Source organism: Pelodiscus sinensis, chromosome 14, assembly GCF_049634645.1.
Source record: "Pelodiscus sinensis isolate JC-2024 chromosome 14, ASM4963464v1, whole genome shotgun sequence".
NCBI lineage: Eukaryota > Metazoa > Chordata > Testudines > Trionychidae > Pelodiscus > Pelodiscus sinensis.
In genome coordinates, this window is record NC_134724.1 from 28,495,547 (window position 1) to 28,514,075 (window position 18,529).

The following is an 18,529-nucleotide window of genomic DNA, read 5'->3' on the forward strand; positions in this document are numbered from 1 at the left end:
TATTTTTCTGGGGTTCCAGAGTTGGTGGATTTTGTGCCTTTAGGCTCTGGGGTGGGGACAAAAATAAGGGGTTCAGTGTACAAGACAGAGCTGCCAATGAGTGGGATAGGGATGGGGGTACAGCAGGGGGTGAGGGTCGGAGGTCTAGATGGGAGGCAGGATGCAGAAGCACACTGGGAGTAGGGTGTCTGGCCAGGAGGGCATGTGTAGGAGCAAGCTGGGTGTGTGGGGTCTTGGCACGGGGGGCTGGGTATGAAGGGGGGGGCTTACCTGGCTTTGCACTCCCACCTCTCTCATTACCTCCTGACAGCGCGTCACTACGCTTCTATTCCCAGTATGGAGGAGGAGCTCAAGCCCTCTTCCCCACGCAGCAGGGAGCCTTTGCAGACATAGAAAGGGGACATAGAACCATAGAAGAGGAGGGTTGGAAGAGACCCCAGGAGGCCTTCTGGCTCCATCCCCTGGCTCCAAGCAGAACCAACCTCAAGAAAATCAGGCATCTCACTTCTTCCTTTGGGCATTGTAGCCTCAGAGTGGCTAGAGGGGAATCTTTCCTTAGGGTTAGCCACAGTTCTGGCACTTTGCTGTGCTCACCTGGCTGAAAGGCGAGCCCAGGGTGCAGAGATGGGGGCGTGTTGCTGTCCCCACAGTAAGCCAGCTGGGGAAAGCCCAGGGCTCGTGGCTCCACCAGCGCAGGCCAATCCACAGTGCAGCAGTATGTTCCTTCCCACCTTCCCCATCTCCGAGGCCCACTCCCTTGAATCGTTACAACTCCCTGACCCCAAAGAAGCGTGCTATGTTGGGACCTTGGGACCTGCTCCTACCAAATGTACCAGATTTTGCACATAACCCGGTGCACCACCCCCTCTCCTCCAAACTACCATCCCTCGCTGCCTTTTTGTAAGAAGGAGGCTCCCCCTCCCCGCCCCCGGTTTAGACCCACCAGCCAGCACTGCAAAGAAATCCAAATTGCAAAGCAAAGGGAGTTGACACTTTCCAGACCCCTGCTGAATGCTGTTTGCAAACCTAGGACTGCAGCCTACTCACCATGCTTGCAGGAGAAAAGCGAATGGGCGGTGAGAGCCTGCCCAGAGCTTACAGGTTGCATGGAGCAAACGCAGTGCTCCCGCCCCCAACTTTTGCCTCCTGCATAGCCCAGCCAGCACTGTAGCCCCTTTGTATTTCCTCCCCCAACCCATGCCATTTCCCTTTAATGAGCTGATGGGAAGGATCTGTGCCAAGCCCAGCACCACCAGTCTGAAACGCACAGAGTAGTTCAGAGAAATCCTTCTTAGAAACCCCCCCTACTTGCAGCCTCTCCCTGTTTGAGCTCCTTCCTCCCCCACCATTTCTAGAACAGGGGAAATCTCCCCCTCCCCTTTGCACCTCCTCCCCTTCACCCGCCTGCTGAGGGAAGCCAAAGAGGGCTCCCCACTGCATGGGGGGGGGGAGGGGCTGAGCTCAAGCCGCGCACCACCTCACCTGTAAGGTGGCTGCGGACCACTAGTGGTCCGTGGATCACACTTTAAGAATCACTGCAGTAAAGTGACATAACTTAGGTCAATGTAGTTTTATAACCTACACACAACCTAGGTAATACCTTATTTGCAACTTTTTAAACTTGAGATAAAATAATGGCACTGCAAACTCTAGAATACATACTGAAGTCAACGCCTTACAATCAGGCGATTGGACTATCAATTTGTTCACTCAGTTTATATTAATATTTCAAATCTCAACCTTGTAAGAAAACAATGGGAAACATTGCAAAAAATTAAAATATGAATAATTAATTATTTTTTCAATTACAACATACAGATCAAAGTTATACTAAAGCCCAGATCCTGCAAACTGCACATACAGAACTTTATACACAAAAATACATTGTCCTGAAGACAATGTAATTACTCCTGTGTACAGTTAATCAGCTGCCAAAGTCTCTGAAAAACAACTTTAAAACACAGTGTAGTAAAAAGCCCATTTAATACTAAAATTCCTGAAAAGGAACTTGTGTGTAGGGATAATAAAATGCGTTTATTTGTATAAACGTGTATCTGCTGAAATTTTCAGCCAATAGTCATTTACATGTGGGCGGGAGGTGGGAGCCACTGGTTGCAGGGACCCAACTTCAAAGCTGGCTCCCCGCAAGTACCAGTTCCCATTCCCCCACCCCCACACCCCACCCTCACCACTGTCTCTGTATCAAAGGTGGGAGGGGAGTGGTCGGCTGGGCGGGAGCTGGTTTCAAAGCTGGCTCCTGATAGAGACAAGGCAGCAAGGGCATTGCATGTAGTCATTAGCTTTAACTGATAAGCCCAGGCTTTTCAATTAATCATGTGAACAACTACACGCTAACATCCCTACTTATGTGTCATGATATGCTTAGTAAACTTCTACAAAAACGACAAGCTTCTTCACACTGAAATTAAGTGAACATACAATAAGCAATTACCACTTTTTTGTACTTCGTTAATTTAGTTGTAATTGATTCTTGAATTTTATAAGCCACAAAAAAAATTACCTCATTTAATATTACAGGTTGTGCTGTTACTGTAGCTACTGGCCTCAATATGGGTGGAGCCATTTCAGGAACTGTAATATTTCTTGATACTGGCTGTATCATGACAGGAACGGTTACAGGACTGCTAACAGGCTGTATTTCAGAATCTGACCCAGGTATCTGCTGCACTGATAAACATCCAGCAACAGGTCTCTGTGGAGTTGGCGAAGTTCCTGAAATAGTCACCGGTCTGGACACAGACTGAAAGACTGGTGAAACAGCGACAGCACCAGGAGTGGATGCAGGAGACATATAGTGTTGACTTGCAGGCTTGAATGTAGTAACTGTACCTGTTACACAGAATTCCAGAATAATCAATACATAGTATTACAATTAGATGTTTCATTAAGGTTGTTTTTTTTTAAATTACCATATTAGGACAATGTAGTACCTCTACTAGGTGCACCATTCTGTATCCCCGTTCGTGATGAGCTGAGGTTGACTCTGTTCAATATATCTGTTAAAAGTTACATTTATGTCTTAATTCCAGTGACAAATTACTAAAAACTGAAGTGAAGTTAAAATAAGAACAAAAATTAAAATCAGCATTCACATTTGTGAGGTACCATAAGCCAACAGATTTTTTTCAAATACAAACTTGAATGCCATTTCTAAAATAAATATCCAGTACATCAAACTGCTTTATCAGCCTATTTGTGGAAAGCTCTTGATCCTAATTTTTCCTCTTGAGACAGTTAATTCACCAAATCATGTCAAACTTTAGTTCTCTAGAAATGTATCTAAGAAAGCAAAACTTTCATACACTAATCCGTAAATATTTAGCTGTGTTGTACCAAAATTTAATGAAGACAATCGAAACAAATTAGAAGTGAATACATTCCTAAATTATCTTAGAAAAAGTTTAATTCTGAAAAAAAAAATCCAAAAAGGGGAAGCAAACTCCTTGCTCCTTCCCCCAATTAATTACTGATTACTTTGCATTTGACAATTTTTTAAGACCCATCAGGAGGAATAATTTGAACCACTTATTCTAAACAGTATCAACTTACAAAAAGGATGTGATATCATTGCAGAAAGCTCAATCTCCAACACAGGTGAAAAGCCAAATAATATATTAGGCTGTTCAAGGAACAAGACAGAGAGGTACTACCAAAATATAAAATACCACTATATAAATAAACAGCATTCTCTCACCTTGTATATTGTTCAGTTTTAGTCACTACAACTCAAAGTTAAGATAGGAAATAGAGGAGATACAAAAACAGTCAAACATTATGAACACGGAAACATATTATGAAGACATTGGAAAGACTGGAATCTTTTACCTTAGAGAGCAGATGAATAAAAGGGAAAAATCATAGAAATATAAAATTAATAAATGGTATAGAGACGGTAGTTCAGGAACATCTAGTCAATCTCACTTATAAAAGGGACACAGAAGGGTAGCAAATTCAAAACAAGAAAAGAACACTTACACAAAAGACACAAGCAGCGAAAGTCAGTTTAACCCTCAAAATATGATTAAGGCCAAGAATTTAGCTGGATTTATAAAAAGATTAGATATTTATATAACTAACAAGAATATAAAAGGGTAACAACAAATATTTAATTTTTAATTTCTGGGCAAAAGCCTACCTGGTAGCTAAAAGAAGCTTTTCCTGGGTGAAAATGATGCTTCAGGTGCTTATTGAAGAGTTTCTTCCTCTGGAAAAAAAACTGGCACTGGCTACTGTTAGAGATAAAAGAGCAGGCTAGTTGGACCACTGGTCTTATCCAGTATAGTGAGCAGAAGTTTATCATACCAGTACTCATCTGGATGACATTACATAAGGAAAACCAAAAATAAAGAGGCAAACTGCTCACTATGATAGGGTATATATATTTACCTTGACCACAAAACCAGCAGAACTCACTATCTAAGCACTGTTTGGAAAAAGGTCCAGGAGGGGAAAAAATGGTAATTTTCTTGCAGTGTAATTGTTCTTTGAGACCTGATTCATAGATGTAGTCCATTTGGAAAACTACAAGCATCGCTACATTTTAATGGCCAATCCTCTGTAAAAAGCATCTAACACATTGAGAAACAACTGTGCTGATGTCTTGACCACCAAGCAGCCTTCTGTCAAGAAAGCCCATAACTCCTTTACATCTTCAGACATGACATTGCATCCCAGTTTAAAATCACGTTTTCCTAACAATTCCATTTGGAAAGGTTTAGCCGTCTTAAATCCCTCAAAATTGCATCTTCCATCCACATTCTTGGTCAGGTTTGTGCTTTACTTCTTGCCAACTCAGCTCTATAAACCTTCTGTAAAAGTGTACTTGTTGTGAACATTACTTCATCCCATTGCACCCGCCTGGTTCTCAAGAGGAGCAAAACTACAACTTGCCAGGATTATCTAAGTAAGTATTTCTTCCTTTGTAACAAAAGTTAAACAGATTTTGAAACATCATAATTTTTGACATTCAGAACTGTTGTTTCCTTTCCACGGGTGTTTAATAGCCATGTTTCTGTTCCATACAACAGAACTACCACGTTGAACACATGTATCTTAGTTGTTACACAGGCATTCTGCCAGTTAAAGAGGTTTTTGAAGATGTTGAAATGACAGACACAAGACTGAATCTACGTGTAATTTTTTCAGTCATAAACAAACCCTCTTGCTATAAATCAATTATCAAGACCGACAAAACTGTACCAATTCAGTGTCAGGAGGTCTTTTGTATCGGTTTTATAAGATGGGTACACGTCTTTGGTTCTCATTACTGACATTAAGTCCCATAGCTTCTGCAGTTTTTTGCAGTTCTTCTGACATTAGTTGTGGTTTGTCAATGGTCTCTCAGGGAGTATGGATCAACATTCACCTTGCACTCATCAGTACACAGTCTAAGGAAGAGAAGTTAACGATCCAATCAATCAACTAACCAAATTTGGTGATGAATCCTGATCACATGCCATCAGAGGCATGTTTCGCATATGTTAAGAAGAACGGTCTCCGCAAGAAAGGTAGTATCATCTACATACTTCATCTTTAAATTTCACTCCACCTATTTTGGTCTCAATCAGCTTTGTCACAAGATCATCTATTAGAATTATAAACCAGTGGCACATGTACCCCAAGGGATACAAAGTAGACTTCCAGAGAGGTACATCAGTTCATCTAGACATTTGCGTAGTATTACAATAGGCTATATAAAAAGGAGTAGCAAAGTCAGTACAAACTAAAATTTCATACAGACAAAATGAGAAATTAAGCAATTTGTCAGTAATAATGTGCTGTGACACTTTGTATTGTTGTATCTGATTTTGTAAGCAAGTAGTTTTTAAGTGAGGTGAAACTTGGGGTACACAAGACAAATTAGACTCCTGAAAAGGATGCAGTAGTATGGAAAAGTAGAGAACTACTGCTATAAATAACATAGGTGAGAAAATGCATCCCTGATTCTACTGAAAGCCAATTTAAAATACAACTATTGACCCTCCCAAAGCTAAACAAATTGTAATATAGTTCGTCCACCAAGCACACTAAGTACTTAGGCACTCCAGCAAGCTCAACTCCTTAGGAATAAGCTACTTAGGTAGGTTGTGAAAACTCCATCTCTAGAGATATTTAAGAGCAGGTAAGATAGACATCTATCAGAGATGGTCTAAATGGTACTGGGTCCTGCTATGAGTACAGGGGACTGGACTCGATGACCTCCTGAGGTCCCTTCCAGTTCCAGTGTTCTATGATTCCAAACTCATAACAGTATCCACAGTGCTGATTCCTCTGCACCAAGCTAAAAGAACTGCAACGTCTATCAATGCAGTATTAAACTTCCTTTGTTTCTGTTATCATTTTTCATTAACATTCTGCACAGCACATATAGGACAGATTTTAGATCTGCCAGTGTAGAATCCACGCTGGCTTGGTGTCATTTTTTGGCTGATACATTTCAGATGGTACAATAGCATAATCATAAACATCTTTTCTGGGATGGAGAGCAATATTATTCTCTCATAGTTTGAGCAAGCTGATGACTCTCCTTTTTGAAGGGTAAGACATCCCCTCTTCTAATTTTCTTGAAAATTATTGGTTTCCCAAACTTTTTAAGACAGCTCTATTAAGCTAGTAACTTAAATCCAGCCACTACAACTCTTTAGGAGTTCTGATGAAATATTGTCAAGACCAGTGGCTGCATCATTTGGTCAATGTTGGACTATACATATCACTTCCTCAACTGTCACCTTCCTGTTTTCTGATAGGCTCTCTTTCAGATGAAGTTGAGTTTACATTTTTGTGAGGATCTGTTCATTAATTTCACCAAAGCGCTCCCACCAATGTTTAAATTGTGCATCAATATCTTGTAAGTATTCTCTGGAAAGAAGAGGAAAATTTTTTTCTCCTGCCTAAGTCAAATCTCTTGGATTTTCTCTCTTGGTAGTTGCCTTGAATCTCTCTTGATGTAACCACCCACCATGAAGGAGTTAGAGGAAGGGTGGGAACAAAAAGCACCCAAAGCCTTGCATCGGGACACATCATTTGTCTGTATGTTTGTCTGTGGGTGTTAAGGAGGCTGGTACATGCTGTAAGATTCTTTCTGTCTCCAAAAGCAACCCAGTAAGGAGGAGGGCTCTCTTTCCAGTGGCTGCTGCCTGAAGAATGTCCAAAAGCCTGGGAGTGTTCTCTTGGATAAGCTCAGTTTGTATGTTCAATACTGCATTATTCCTCTTCAATAGTTCCTGTTAAGATTCAAAATCCTGTGAAACAGGGGAGCAGGGATCCGAGGCCATTGAGTTTTCTGGGAAGGACAAGTTAACCAGAGTTAGTCAGTCCTCCTGAAATACAACTGGATCTTTGGGTGCATCAGTAGCTACATGGGCTGTCAATGTAAGTGGCTCCCAACAATATTTAGCAAAACAGTCTGGTGAATTTCCTTTGCAGCATGCAGATAACTGAAACCTGGAAAAACTATGACAGTCTCTCATCAGGAATCCTTATGAGGTGAAAAGACTGTAGGTCATAGGTGATGGTATATTAAATTCAATGGAACAAGAGAGGCAAAAAGACACAAAAGTGTTAAAATGACAAATTATGCAAAATGAAACTGTTCACAAAGGTTCAGGATTTGATATAGTGACCTAAGCCTGCTTAACACCATGGCAAATAAACTATTTAATACAAGGTTAGATATATTTAAGGCACAGAAAACAACAAAATAATTTAAAGCATTTGAAATTCACTGTAATAAATAAGGCTTTCATTTTAATAACATTCCTTATTTTATTTAGGTGGACAATCCTATAGAAGAAAAAAAATCCCTTGTTCTACGTTCTCCTAGATAGGGCCCTAACAAATTCACAGTTGATTTTGGTGAATTTCACAATCACAAGATTTTCAAAATCAGAAATATCATGATTTCAAATATTTAAATCTGAAATGTCATGGTTTTATAATTGTAGGGGTCCTGACCTAAAAGCTGTGAGAGTGGGCACAAGGTTATCGAGAGGGTGAAGTACTGCTACTCTTATTTCTGCACTTTTGGTGGCAGTGGCACTGCCAACAGGTGGCTGGAAAGCAGCAGCTGCTGATCAAAGGCATACCTCTGAAGAAGACGTGGTATAACACTGCCAACCCATACTTCTGTGCTGCATCCACTCTCTGGCTGCCCATCTCTGAAGGCAGCAGCATAGAAATAAGGGTGGCATGGTATGGTATCACCGCCCTTATTTCTGTGCTGCTGATGGCAGGGTGCTGTAATCAGAGCTAGGAACCTGGCCAACAGTTTGCCACTCTCCAGCCATCCAGTTCTAAAGGCAGTGCAGAAGTAAGGGTGGCAATACCCCTATAATAACCTTGTGACCACCTTGCAAATCCTTTTTGGATCAGGACCCCCAATTTGAGAAATGCTGGACTCTCATGTGAAATCAGTATAGTATAGAGTAGAAGTACATAGAAGACCAGAGTTCCTGACAAGACACCAGATTTCAGAGTACATGACATGGTTTTCATGGCCATGAATTTGGTAAGCCCCTACTTTAAGATGGTATTTAGGATGATCATAACTGTCCTTTTTGAAGAAAGGTGAAAAAGTTAGCAGCTCAAATTGCGTAGCTTATTTCGAGCTACGGGTGCAGTGCAGATGCACCCTAAGCCAGACTTTTAGAAGAAAAAAGGAGATAGTAAAGTAAAAGAAATGAGGTAAAGAAGGAAAAGGGCACAGATGGTAAATAGTGGAAAAAGAGTGTCTCATTCCAGATGGCAACTGGAATTCACTCAGAGCTAGTAGCTCTCTCTGTCCTGGTCAGGACCTCTCTCAGAATAAGGATAAGAAGGTCCAAGGATCCCAGGAGAAGGTGGCAGCTATGACAGGGAAGCTCAGTCATGTAGCCAATTTTTTCTCCCAAAGTCTCTTAAGGATCCCAAAAGGCAGTAGAAAGTGGAACAGCACATCACCTCATTATTTTGTTCCCCAGTTTTAAGCCTAATATCTGACACACCAATTTTGGTTCATTATAGATCATTGAGAGGCCAATACCTCCTTCCAAAAGTGGTACAGAATGTTCACTCCCACCATCCACTTACACCAGCATTCTGTCAACAGATCTCCCCCCAATGACCTCCATTTTCAGCACTGCCTGCAACTCTTCTCGTGTGACTCTCATCCATTTTGGAAAGGAAATTCTTCCTAATGGAGTTGCCATTGCACTTTTTCCAGATGATGTTGCATCATGTTTGTTCTTTGCAAACTTGTGGAGAATATCTGAGCAAAATCTCTCACTATTTGCATCAACTAGATCTGATCTGGTGAAAGGGCCTGTACAAGTTTCAGGCAAGCAAATACCTCAAAGCCTAGCTCAAGTCTGGCTTGCCAAGGGTGTTTCAAGAGTATCCGAGGACTTTCATGGCTTGAGAAAATGTACAAGGTAAATCTTCATCTTTCTTATGCCAGATATCTTAATCTCATCATATACCAAGATCTCAAAAAGTCCCTGGCAGCAGGTCATCAATTTAAATTCGGATAATGGTAAAGTTCCCCAGTCTACATGTCTGGGTACCCCTTTCCCTTGGACCCCTACCAGAACTATCAATTTTAGGAAAGCCCTTCTACAGGCCCTCACTTCTGCCATTCAACCTTGGCCATACTTGCATTCCATCAATGAACACTCTTCTTTATATGCGCCTATAGATCACAAGAGTAGCTAATTATTGTACTCATCCCCATGAGCTTCTTTTTCCCAGAAAGTAGATTTGACCCCAAAGTGGGACCAGCATTCAAGCTTAAGAGCTCCAGCTTGATTATTTGCATGACTGAGTGGGTATCTGCACGAGTTCCCTGTGGTCTTCCCTCATCCATACAGATGTCATGTTTCTGGAACATGGTCTGTACATGCTTTGCACTTCAACTACAGTTTGGTGTCCTGCTCTGCTAGTGTCCCTAATTGGTGGGTAGGCAGAAGACATGCAAGTTCCATCTCTAGTGACCCACTGGCTGTACTTCATCCGACAGTTCTCCACCAGCTGTACCTCATCTGACAATGACTCAGGCCATGTCCACAGAGATAAGGTCAAATTGATAAAGATCGATCTGTCACTTGATTTTGTAATATCAAAGGTCCACATCCCCACTGTGTGCAAGAATTTAAGATAGTCCATTAGGGAGACAACAGTTGACTTGGAGAAGAAAGCACTATGGGAATCTATCAAACAGTGCCTGCACCACTTTGCATTTTGGGTTATGTTCCCAGTGCATGCTAGGACCAAAACTCTGCAGTGGGTAGTTCAGAAAGATTCACACTGCAACTTTTTTTCCCCCAGGATGGAAAAACAGAATCAGAAATGCTGATAGTGATTCTTGGTAACCCAGCCTATCTCTTGTTCCTGTGAAGCCGCACACAGGCAGCCTAGACCACAATAAGGAGCAGTTCAACTACAGGCTGAACAAGTGCAGAATGATGGTCGAAAGTGCCTTCAGGCATTTGAAGGGAAGGATAAGGTGTCTACTAACTTGATTTGACTTAAACAAACACAACATTCCCTTTGTGATGGCACCCGAGGGGGCAGGGGAGATAAGAAATGTAAGGAGGAGTCTTTTGCCTCCAACGGTCCTGGAGGTTGTGTGTGTGGCTGCCCCTGAATTTCCTCTCCTTCCCCCTGCATCCTGGAGCCCCTGGGGGTGTAATATTGTCTGTCAAGACTGAAAAACACTTGTTTCGTAGGTGGGGCAGGAATGTTCAACATGTGAGGCATACTGCTCAGTCCCCTGACATTTATGTGCAGTGATAATTCTGACTCAGACCACATTCCTTGAGTCCTGAGATCTCCGGCATGTACTCTCCATCCTATAGCTGAAGCATCCATCAGCAGCTGGAACAGATGGGTTCAGTCTGGCGAATGGAACCCTGGCACAGACAACCTCCTCCTGTAGCCAATAAGTCAGGGTAATCATGACACTTGGGGGAACAGTGACCACCATGTCCAGAGGGAGCTGAGCTGGGTTGTGTATTTAGGCATGCCACGTCTGCAGAGGACAAAGTCGCAGTCTGGCATGTTACACAACGTATGTGCTCGCTGCCATGTGGCCCAGCAGTCTTATGCAATTTATGACTTGTAATGAGTGAGGCATAGAAGGATATCACTAACATCAAGGAAGGGAGCTCTGGGGAGGGAAGCCGTAGCTGTTGTGGTGTCCAAGAGAGCTCCCACAAACTCTATCTTCTGTGTAGGGACAAGGGTGGACTTGGCCTCATTGAGCATAAGTCCCAGACAGAGACCCTCACTAGTTCTACGTGTTCTTGGACCTGGGTGTGGGAGAGAGAACTTTCATCGGCCAGTTGTCCAGATGCATTTCCTGAGACAGGCTGCCACTACTGCCATGTACTTTATGAACACTCTAAGGGCTGTAGAAAGGCCAAATGGGAGCACCATGAACAGATAAATGGTCCTGTCCAATGCTGAAGTGAAGGAACTGTCTGTAGCATGGGCTAATGGAAATATGGAAATATTTATCCTTTAAATCAAGGACAGCATACTATTCCCCTAGATTGAGAAAAGGTATAATGGAAGTTCCTTAAACGTCCCCGTCACCAACCAGGAGTTGTAGGCATATCTGCTCTGCATTGCCTGCTGGTTGGCAATCCTAATCTGTAAGTAACCAACAGCGTAAGCTTTGCTGCCTAGGAAATCAAGCTTTTTCATCTCTTTGCTCTTCGTAATGGGACCCAGCTAACCCTGTCTCTCCATATGACCAATGTACTAGGGGAGGGTGGGTAAAAATGTGCTCATGCCCAAGTTGAGGGACATAATACCTCCTTTCAACACCCTCGTGTGGGAGGGGACAGGAGCCAGGATCTGCCAGAAGATCTTTGTGATCTCGACCATGGTCTTAAGTGGCAAAGCCATTCTAGATGGACCCTCAGCTGTCAGAATGTGCATCATAGGATCAAAATCTTCTAACTCCTCCGTTAGACCCCTAGGTTCTGGGCACGCCTTCTCAAAAGCTCCTGATGGACTCTGGCATCCATAGATGACCTGGAGGGCAATGAGTCTGCTAATGCCTCACCAGGAGAAGACACATATTCATGCAGCACTAGGTGTTCCAAGCCCTACTGAAGTTCTGTTTTGTGGAGAAGGTGGCTGGGCAGAGGCAGTGGTCTGCAAAGCTGACCCTCCAACAGTGGTCTAGGGGTCTCCTTCTGAAGGTTAGGCCTAGTCTCTGAAGCAGGAGGAGTGTTGCAAAAGGGGTGCCCTGTGGAAAGGAGTACAGAGACCCTGGTCTGGAGTGAACGGGATCAGGCCCTGTGCCTGATCGTAGACCCAAGGGGTCCCAAAACAGCCACTGTACACAGAGGATGCCACTGGAGTGGCCATGTTTGGTGTAAAGTTCCACTACCGTGCCAGGACCTGTGCAGAGAATGAGAGCCTCAGCGTCTGACCAACAGGGGAGGAGGCAAGTGAACTGAATGTGTTGTCACTGGTGCCAGGATTTGAGTAGGTGCATTTGGAGTTGCTGAAGAACACGGTGCTGAGTACACTGCCAGCACTGATGAATCTGGCTAAACGTAATTTGTCTCTCGGTGCCATGTCATTGGCCGTTGCTGAGGATGGCACTACTCAAGTCTCCATACAGAGTCCAGAAGGTGGTGATGAGCCTGGGGATGATGTCAGCTCAATCAGGTTTCAAGCCAGCCCAAAGGTTTCCTGCGTAGATGATTCGTTAATCTCCCCCAACATCATTTCCTCCAGGTCTGGACTAATTGCCTATGCCAAGCTCAACTGACACTTAGTCAGCACAGAAGCACTTGACCTACAGATTGGGAAACCCTGATCTGGGACCCAAATATGGGTCACCATTACATTTCAAAAGGGTCACCAAGTGTCTCCCCAGGTGGCTCGGACCTCCCCTCCTCCCTCCATTTTTGAATTGCCTTCGGTCACTAGGTCTTCCTGAATTGTCAAAATGGGTCCTCACTTAGAATAAACACTGTTTTTAGGAACAAGGGTTACAGAACCAGGCTTTATGTTTGCAAACATATGTGCTCAAGCAGATCTGTTGGCAAATCTTGTTATCTGAACATCAATATTAATTCCGCTCTTGAATTCAAACTAAGAACTTGCTCAATCCATTTAATGGAACACTAAAAGAATGCATTCTGGCAGCTATAGTTCACAAAGCATATTTTCACCTTCAGGCATTTTAGTATAAACATTTAATTCATATTCTGTATGTCTGAAACATTTAATGGCTTGTGCTTAAGATATATATCACAAAAAACAATGTATTTACAATGAATATTTTAAGAAAGGAAAACAAATTCCTTGTAGGCCGATGATTTCATCCACCTCATCAATCCACAGCTTGTTATTTCAACGTGGACTCTTAATTTGTTTTTTACTACAACTAATCACCATCAAAATTTTATTTACACAATATGGTAGTAAGCAAGTTTAATAAATTACATTTTATTTAAGAAATATAACAAGAAAAATATTGTTTTTATCCAACAACAGCAGCCTACAATCATACCATACAAGGCTGTTATTGTGTGTCATACCAAATTAAGCAGCATGGGCAGACCTGCTAACGGGGGTGGTGCAGTGGGAGAAACTACACTGGGGCTAGGGCTCCCAAGTGCCGCCCCTATTGCAGTGGCAGCCAGAGCTCCAGGCACTTAAAATCACTACTGGAGCAACAGGTGGCACCGAAGGACTGGTGGAGGGGAAGTGAGCCCTGAGCCCCATTCCTTACACCCAAGAGTGCAGAGCTGTGCCCCCCTCACCTTGCCCAGATGCCCAGCAATTCTGTCAGTCTCTCTGAGCACAGGACTAGACAGTAGTTAGATGGGCTGTAGGAAACTGTATAGGTAACAAGAAACAGCATTCTACCTTTCCAGACAAAGCTGAACTAATGCTGTTGTATTGCAAATGGGAAGAATTTTCTGTGGGAGGTGCTATTTCTGGAAGCAAAGCTCCTCTTCTACTCTGACTTCAATCCCACTTTGTACATTAGATGTATTAACCACTGTATTTCGAATGTGTAGACAGAACTTTTTTACTTTAAATGTTCTAGGATACTAAACAGAACTCAAAGGAATTTGCAGAAAAACCTAGAATTTAAATATTGTAAAATTATATTTCTCTTAATTGGACATAAAAGAATGAAAACAATGGGTCCAGTGGCACGTTAAAGACTAACAATTTTATTAAGGCATAAGCTTTTGTGAGTTGCAACTCACTTCATCAGTTGCATGAAGTGAAAGAAAAAGAAACAGACGTAGGGATACAGAGATGGGATTGTTATATCAGAGCCAATTCAATCAGCATGGATGTAGATAAGGTGAGAATACCTACAGTGGAAAATTACTTATTGTAATAAGAACCTTTCCCAGTTCCTCTTCAGACCCATTCAGATGGTATCAAATTTGCATATGAATTCCAGCTTAGCAGTTTCACGTTGCAGCCCGGTTTTGAAGTTTTTTTGCTTGAGGGTGGTAACTTTCAAGTTTGTAATTGTGTGTCCAGGGAAATTAAAATGGTCTCCCACTGGTTTTTGTATTTTACCATTCTTGAGATCTGATTTTATGTCCATTTATTCTGTTGCACAGAGATAGTCCAGTTTGTCCAATGGTAGCATGTATCTGGACCCTTTAGTTTTCATACATCAATAATTATTTTTAAGATAAAGACTGGAAATAGAAATTAATGTTAGTTTAAATTTAGAAAATCCACCCTAGCTGACCAAAATGGTGAATGTAATCAAAGATTCCATCCCTGAAAGAAACAGTGTGATGTAGCGGAAAATTCAATTAGATGTCATAAGAAAAAAGTCACATGGATGTATGTCATATGTACCTACATGTGAGAACACTTGACAATGTGATGTCACAGGGATAGTGCTGAAAAACTAGAAGCTGATTTACTAACTTGAAGAGCAACCAGTATATAAGGCCAACAGGCTGAATTTCTAGTGGGTTTGAGGTCTGATGGAGAGGAGAAACTGCAAGACTCCTGTGAAAAAGAAGCTAACAGAGAAACAGCAGCAGCAATAGAACCCTGAGGTTGCCCTGACAATAGCTGACATAGCAACTCAGCCAGCAGCTACCAGTCACCTTGACCAACAGGCTTCCATAGCTGTCATCAAAGGGCAGCTTTCACCTCAGAGGCAGTGGTCTCTCTCCTGCATCACACAGCATTAGACATAAAGTGAACAGCGCTTCCATTTTTCTGACAGACCAGAAAGACCCATCTATAAAAACGGGAAATAAGGACAACCCAGGAAACTACAGACCAGTCAGTTTAACTTCTGTGCAAGGAAAGATAATGGAGCAAGTAATTAAGGAACTCATCTGCAAACACCTGGAAGATAATAAGGTGACCGGTAACAGCCAGCATGGATTTGTAAAGAACAAATCATGTCAAACCAATCTGATAGCTTTCCTTCATAGGATAACGAGTCTTGTGGCTAAAGGAGAAGTGGTGGACATGGCATGCCTAAACTTTAGTAAGGCATTTGATATGGTCTCGCCTGATATTCTTATCAATAAACTAGGCAAATACAACTTAGATGGGGCTACTATAACGTGGGTACCTAACTGGCTGGATAACCATTCCCAGTAGTTATTAATGGGTCACAATCCTGCTAGAAAGGCATAAAAAGTGGGGTTCCGCAAAGGTCTGTTTTGGGACCAGTTCTGTTCAATGTCTTCATCAATAATTTTGATATTGGCACAGAGAGTACGCTTATTAAATTTGCAGATGATACGAAGCTGGGAGGTGTTGCAACTGCTTTGGAGGTCATAATTCAAAATGATCTGGACAAATTGGAGAAATGGTCTGAGATAAATACGATGAAGTTTAATAAGGACAAATGCAACATACTCCACGTAGGAAGGAACAATCAGTCTCACACATAAATAATAGGAAGCAACTGTCTAGAGTGGACAACTGCAGAAAGATCTAGGGGTCATAGTGAACCACAAGGTAATATGAGTCAACAGTGTGACACTGTTGCAAAAAAAGCAAATATGATTCTGGGGTACATTAACTGGTGTGTTGTGAGCAAGACATGAAAAGTCATTCTTCCGCTGTACTCTGCGCTGATCAGGCCTCAGTTGGAGTATTATGTCCAGTTCTGGGCACCACATTTCAAGAAAGAGGTGAAGAAATTGGAGACGGTCCAGAGAACATGATCTATGAAGGAAGACTGAAATAATTGGGCTTATTTAGTTTGGAAAGGAGAAGACAGAGGGGACATGATAGCGGTTTTCAGATATCTAAAAGGGTGTCACAAAGGAGGTGGGAGAAAAATTGTTCTCCTTAGCCTCTGAGGATAGGACAAGAAGCAATGGGCTTAAATTTCAGAAAGGGAAGTTTAGGTTGGACATTAGGAAAAACTTCCTGTCAGGGTGGTCAAACACTGGAATAAGTAGCCTAGGGAGATTCCATAATCTCCATCTCTGGAGCTATTTAAGAGCAAGTTAGATAGACATCTATCAGGGATGGTCTAGACCATAGGTTCCCAAACTAGGGGGCATGAGGCGACCCAGCCCTCCCTATCAATCTCCCCCCTCCCAAGAAAGAGCCTGATCCATCCCGTTAAAAAATTCAGAAAATACTGGACATTTGTTTTCCTGGCTCGGGGATCCACCGTGGTGGGGGTTTTTTTCCCCTCAAGTTTTGCTGCTTTTTTTTTTTTTTTTTTTTTTGTGTAGGGAGGCATGAGGGTTTCTCAAAAATCAAAAAGGGGGCGTGATGCCAAAAAGTTTGGGAACCACTGGTCTAGACGGTACTGGATCCTGCCATGAGGGCAGGGGACTGGACTTGATGACCTTCCAGTTCTAATGTTCTTTGGTTCTCTGACCCCACTGCTGTTTCACTTCTTTTTTCTTAAATCCCTGTAAATGTAGTTTTCTATCTACTATCAAAGAACGAACAGGTTTCACTTGTAAATAAAGTTGGATGCCTGTGGTCTGAATGAGATCTTCTGTTACCCATCTAGTAGTTGCTTGGCCAGCGGTTACTGGATGTTAAAATAGTGAACATGAAATGTTAAAAGTTAAATGTTACATTCTAGTGTTAAGTCAATAGTTACATAGTCTATGCCTTATTTGCTGTGCCACTTTTTTTTTTAAAAACTGTAAGTTTGGGTAAATCACTTAACTAATTCAGTCTCCCACTTTCCCTTTCTGTGAACTGGAAATCAATGTTTACCTACTTCACAGAGCTGACAGTCGATTGGTTAGTGCTTATATTGTACATAAAACATGCACATTTCTTAATATTTTTATGTTTAAAAGAAATGTAGAGGCCACAGTGAAATTGTCAATGAAAATGATTTTTCCAAGTTATAAATAAAAACTCTCCATTTAAAGAAAGCCCAAACACTTGTTAAGGAATGCCACTGTCTCAAACTTGGAATAATGTTGCCGTCCTAATATTCATTTTGTTTCCCTAGACTTGTATGGTAATTTTTTCAATATTGTCAGATAAGACTGTGGTCATCTAGGGCTTGATCCCAAGCTTGGTGAAGTGAATGGAAACTGAAATGAGTGTTTCCATGGACTTCAGGGGAAGGACGGGTTAGGACCCCCCCCCCCCCAAGTTATAAAACCAGTAGTATTCTACATTTTCAGTTTTTATCAATTTTCACTAATAAATTACCAGTTCTTTTATTAAAAAAGTTCAGTTTTTACTGATTTATACACCTTTATCAATCCACTCAGTATTTTTGGAGTGCTTATTTTTGTTAACCACAAAGCTTTACATGACTGGTGTAACCTGTAGCTCTGAGATTGAAGCAGTTTCACAGAATACATGCGCACATAAACACAGTGGAGGTCAGAAAAATCAGTGTTAATATCATGCAAGGAGATGGTGCCTGCCTATTTCTGTGTCCATTTAGCACAGCACTGATTTAAACAATCCACCCGTCAAAAAATAAGTAACACCCCCATCTATCCATTTACCTCCTGTAGTGTCAATTTCCTTATAGATTTGAATGGACTGGCCTAGGTTCTTCTGGAGCCTCACATGGCCAGTCCCACTCTTTCTGTGGCTGGCTCTAGACTAGGAGCTTTCACCAAGGATTTAGTGAAAAGAGGACACAGCCAGTGTTCCTCCTAATTTTTTATATCCATGCACAGAACGAATTTTATGTGAACTTATATGGAGATGATGTGTGACACCTCACCTCCATATGGGTGCTCATAACAAAATTCATTCTGCACATGGATGATATGGAGGGGTTTGTGCCAAGTGGCTTGGCATGTGGGAGGATGCACAGGGCTGACGAGGATGAGGGCTCTGGCTGGGGGTACAGGCTTTAGGGTGGGGTTGGGGATGAGGAGGTTCCAGGCTGGAGTGAAGGATTTGTAGTGTGGGAGTGGACTCGGGGCAGGAGGTTGGGGTAAGGCTGCAGAGTCTGGCTGAGAGGGTGCAGGAGGAGACTCAGGGTTGGGGTATGGGGAGCTAAGGTGGTAAAGTAGGCTCAGGTTTGGGACTCTGGGCTGGGGCATGGGCCACAAGATTA

General features: G+C 42.3%; 1 protein-coding gene across 10 annotated transcripts in view; it reads right to left on the reverse strand.

Annotated features, from left to right (window-relative positions):
- ZNF280D (zinc finger protein 280D) overlaps positions 1 to 18,529 on the reverse strand; it is a 167,894-nt gene that overhangs the window by 126,209 nt on the left and 23,156 nt on the right. For 8 of the 10 annotated variants that reach the window (XR_012895788.1, XM_075897304.1, XM_025190091.2 and 5 more), the window contains 2 exons: positions 2,952 to 3,017; positions 2,522 to 2,850 (listed from right to left, as the gene is read on the reverse strand). Coding sequence is in view for 9 of the 10 variants with exons in the window: in XM_075897304.1 (XP_075753419.1) it covers positions 2,522 to 2,850; positions 2,952 to 3,017 (395 nt within the window). In the remaining variant the exon portion in view is untranslated. Of the gene's footprint in view, positions 1 to 2,521; positions 2,851 to 2,951; positions 3,018 to 4,156; positions 4,251 to 18,529 lie in introns of all 10 variants that reach the window. The other 2 variants (XM_075897303.1, XM_006112482.3) reach the window with 2 other exon arrangements.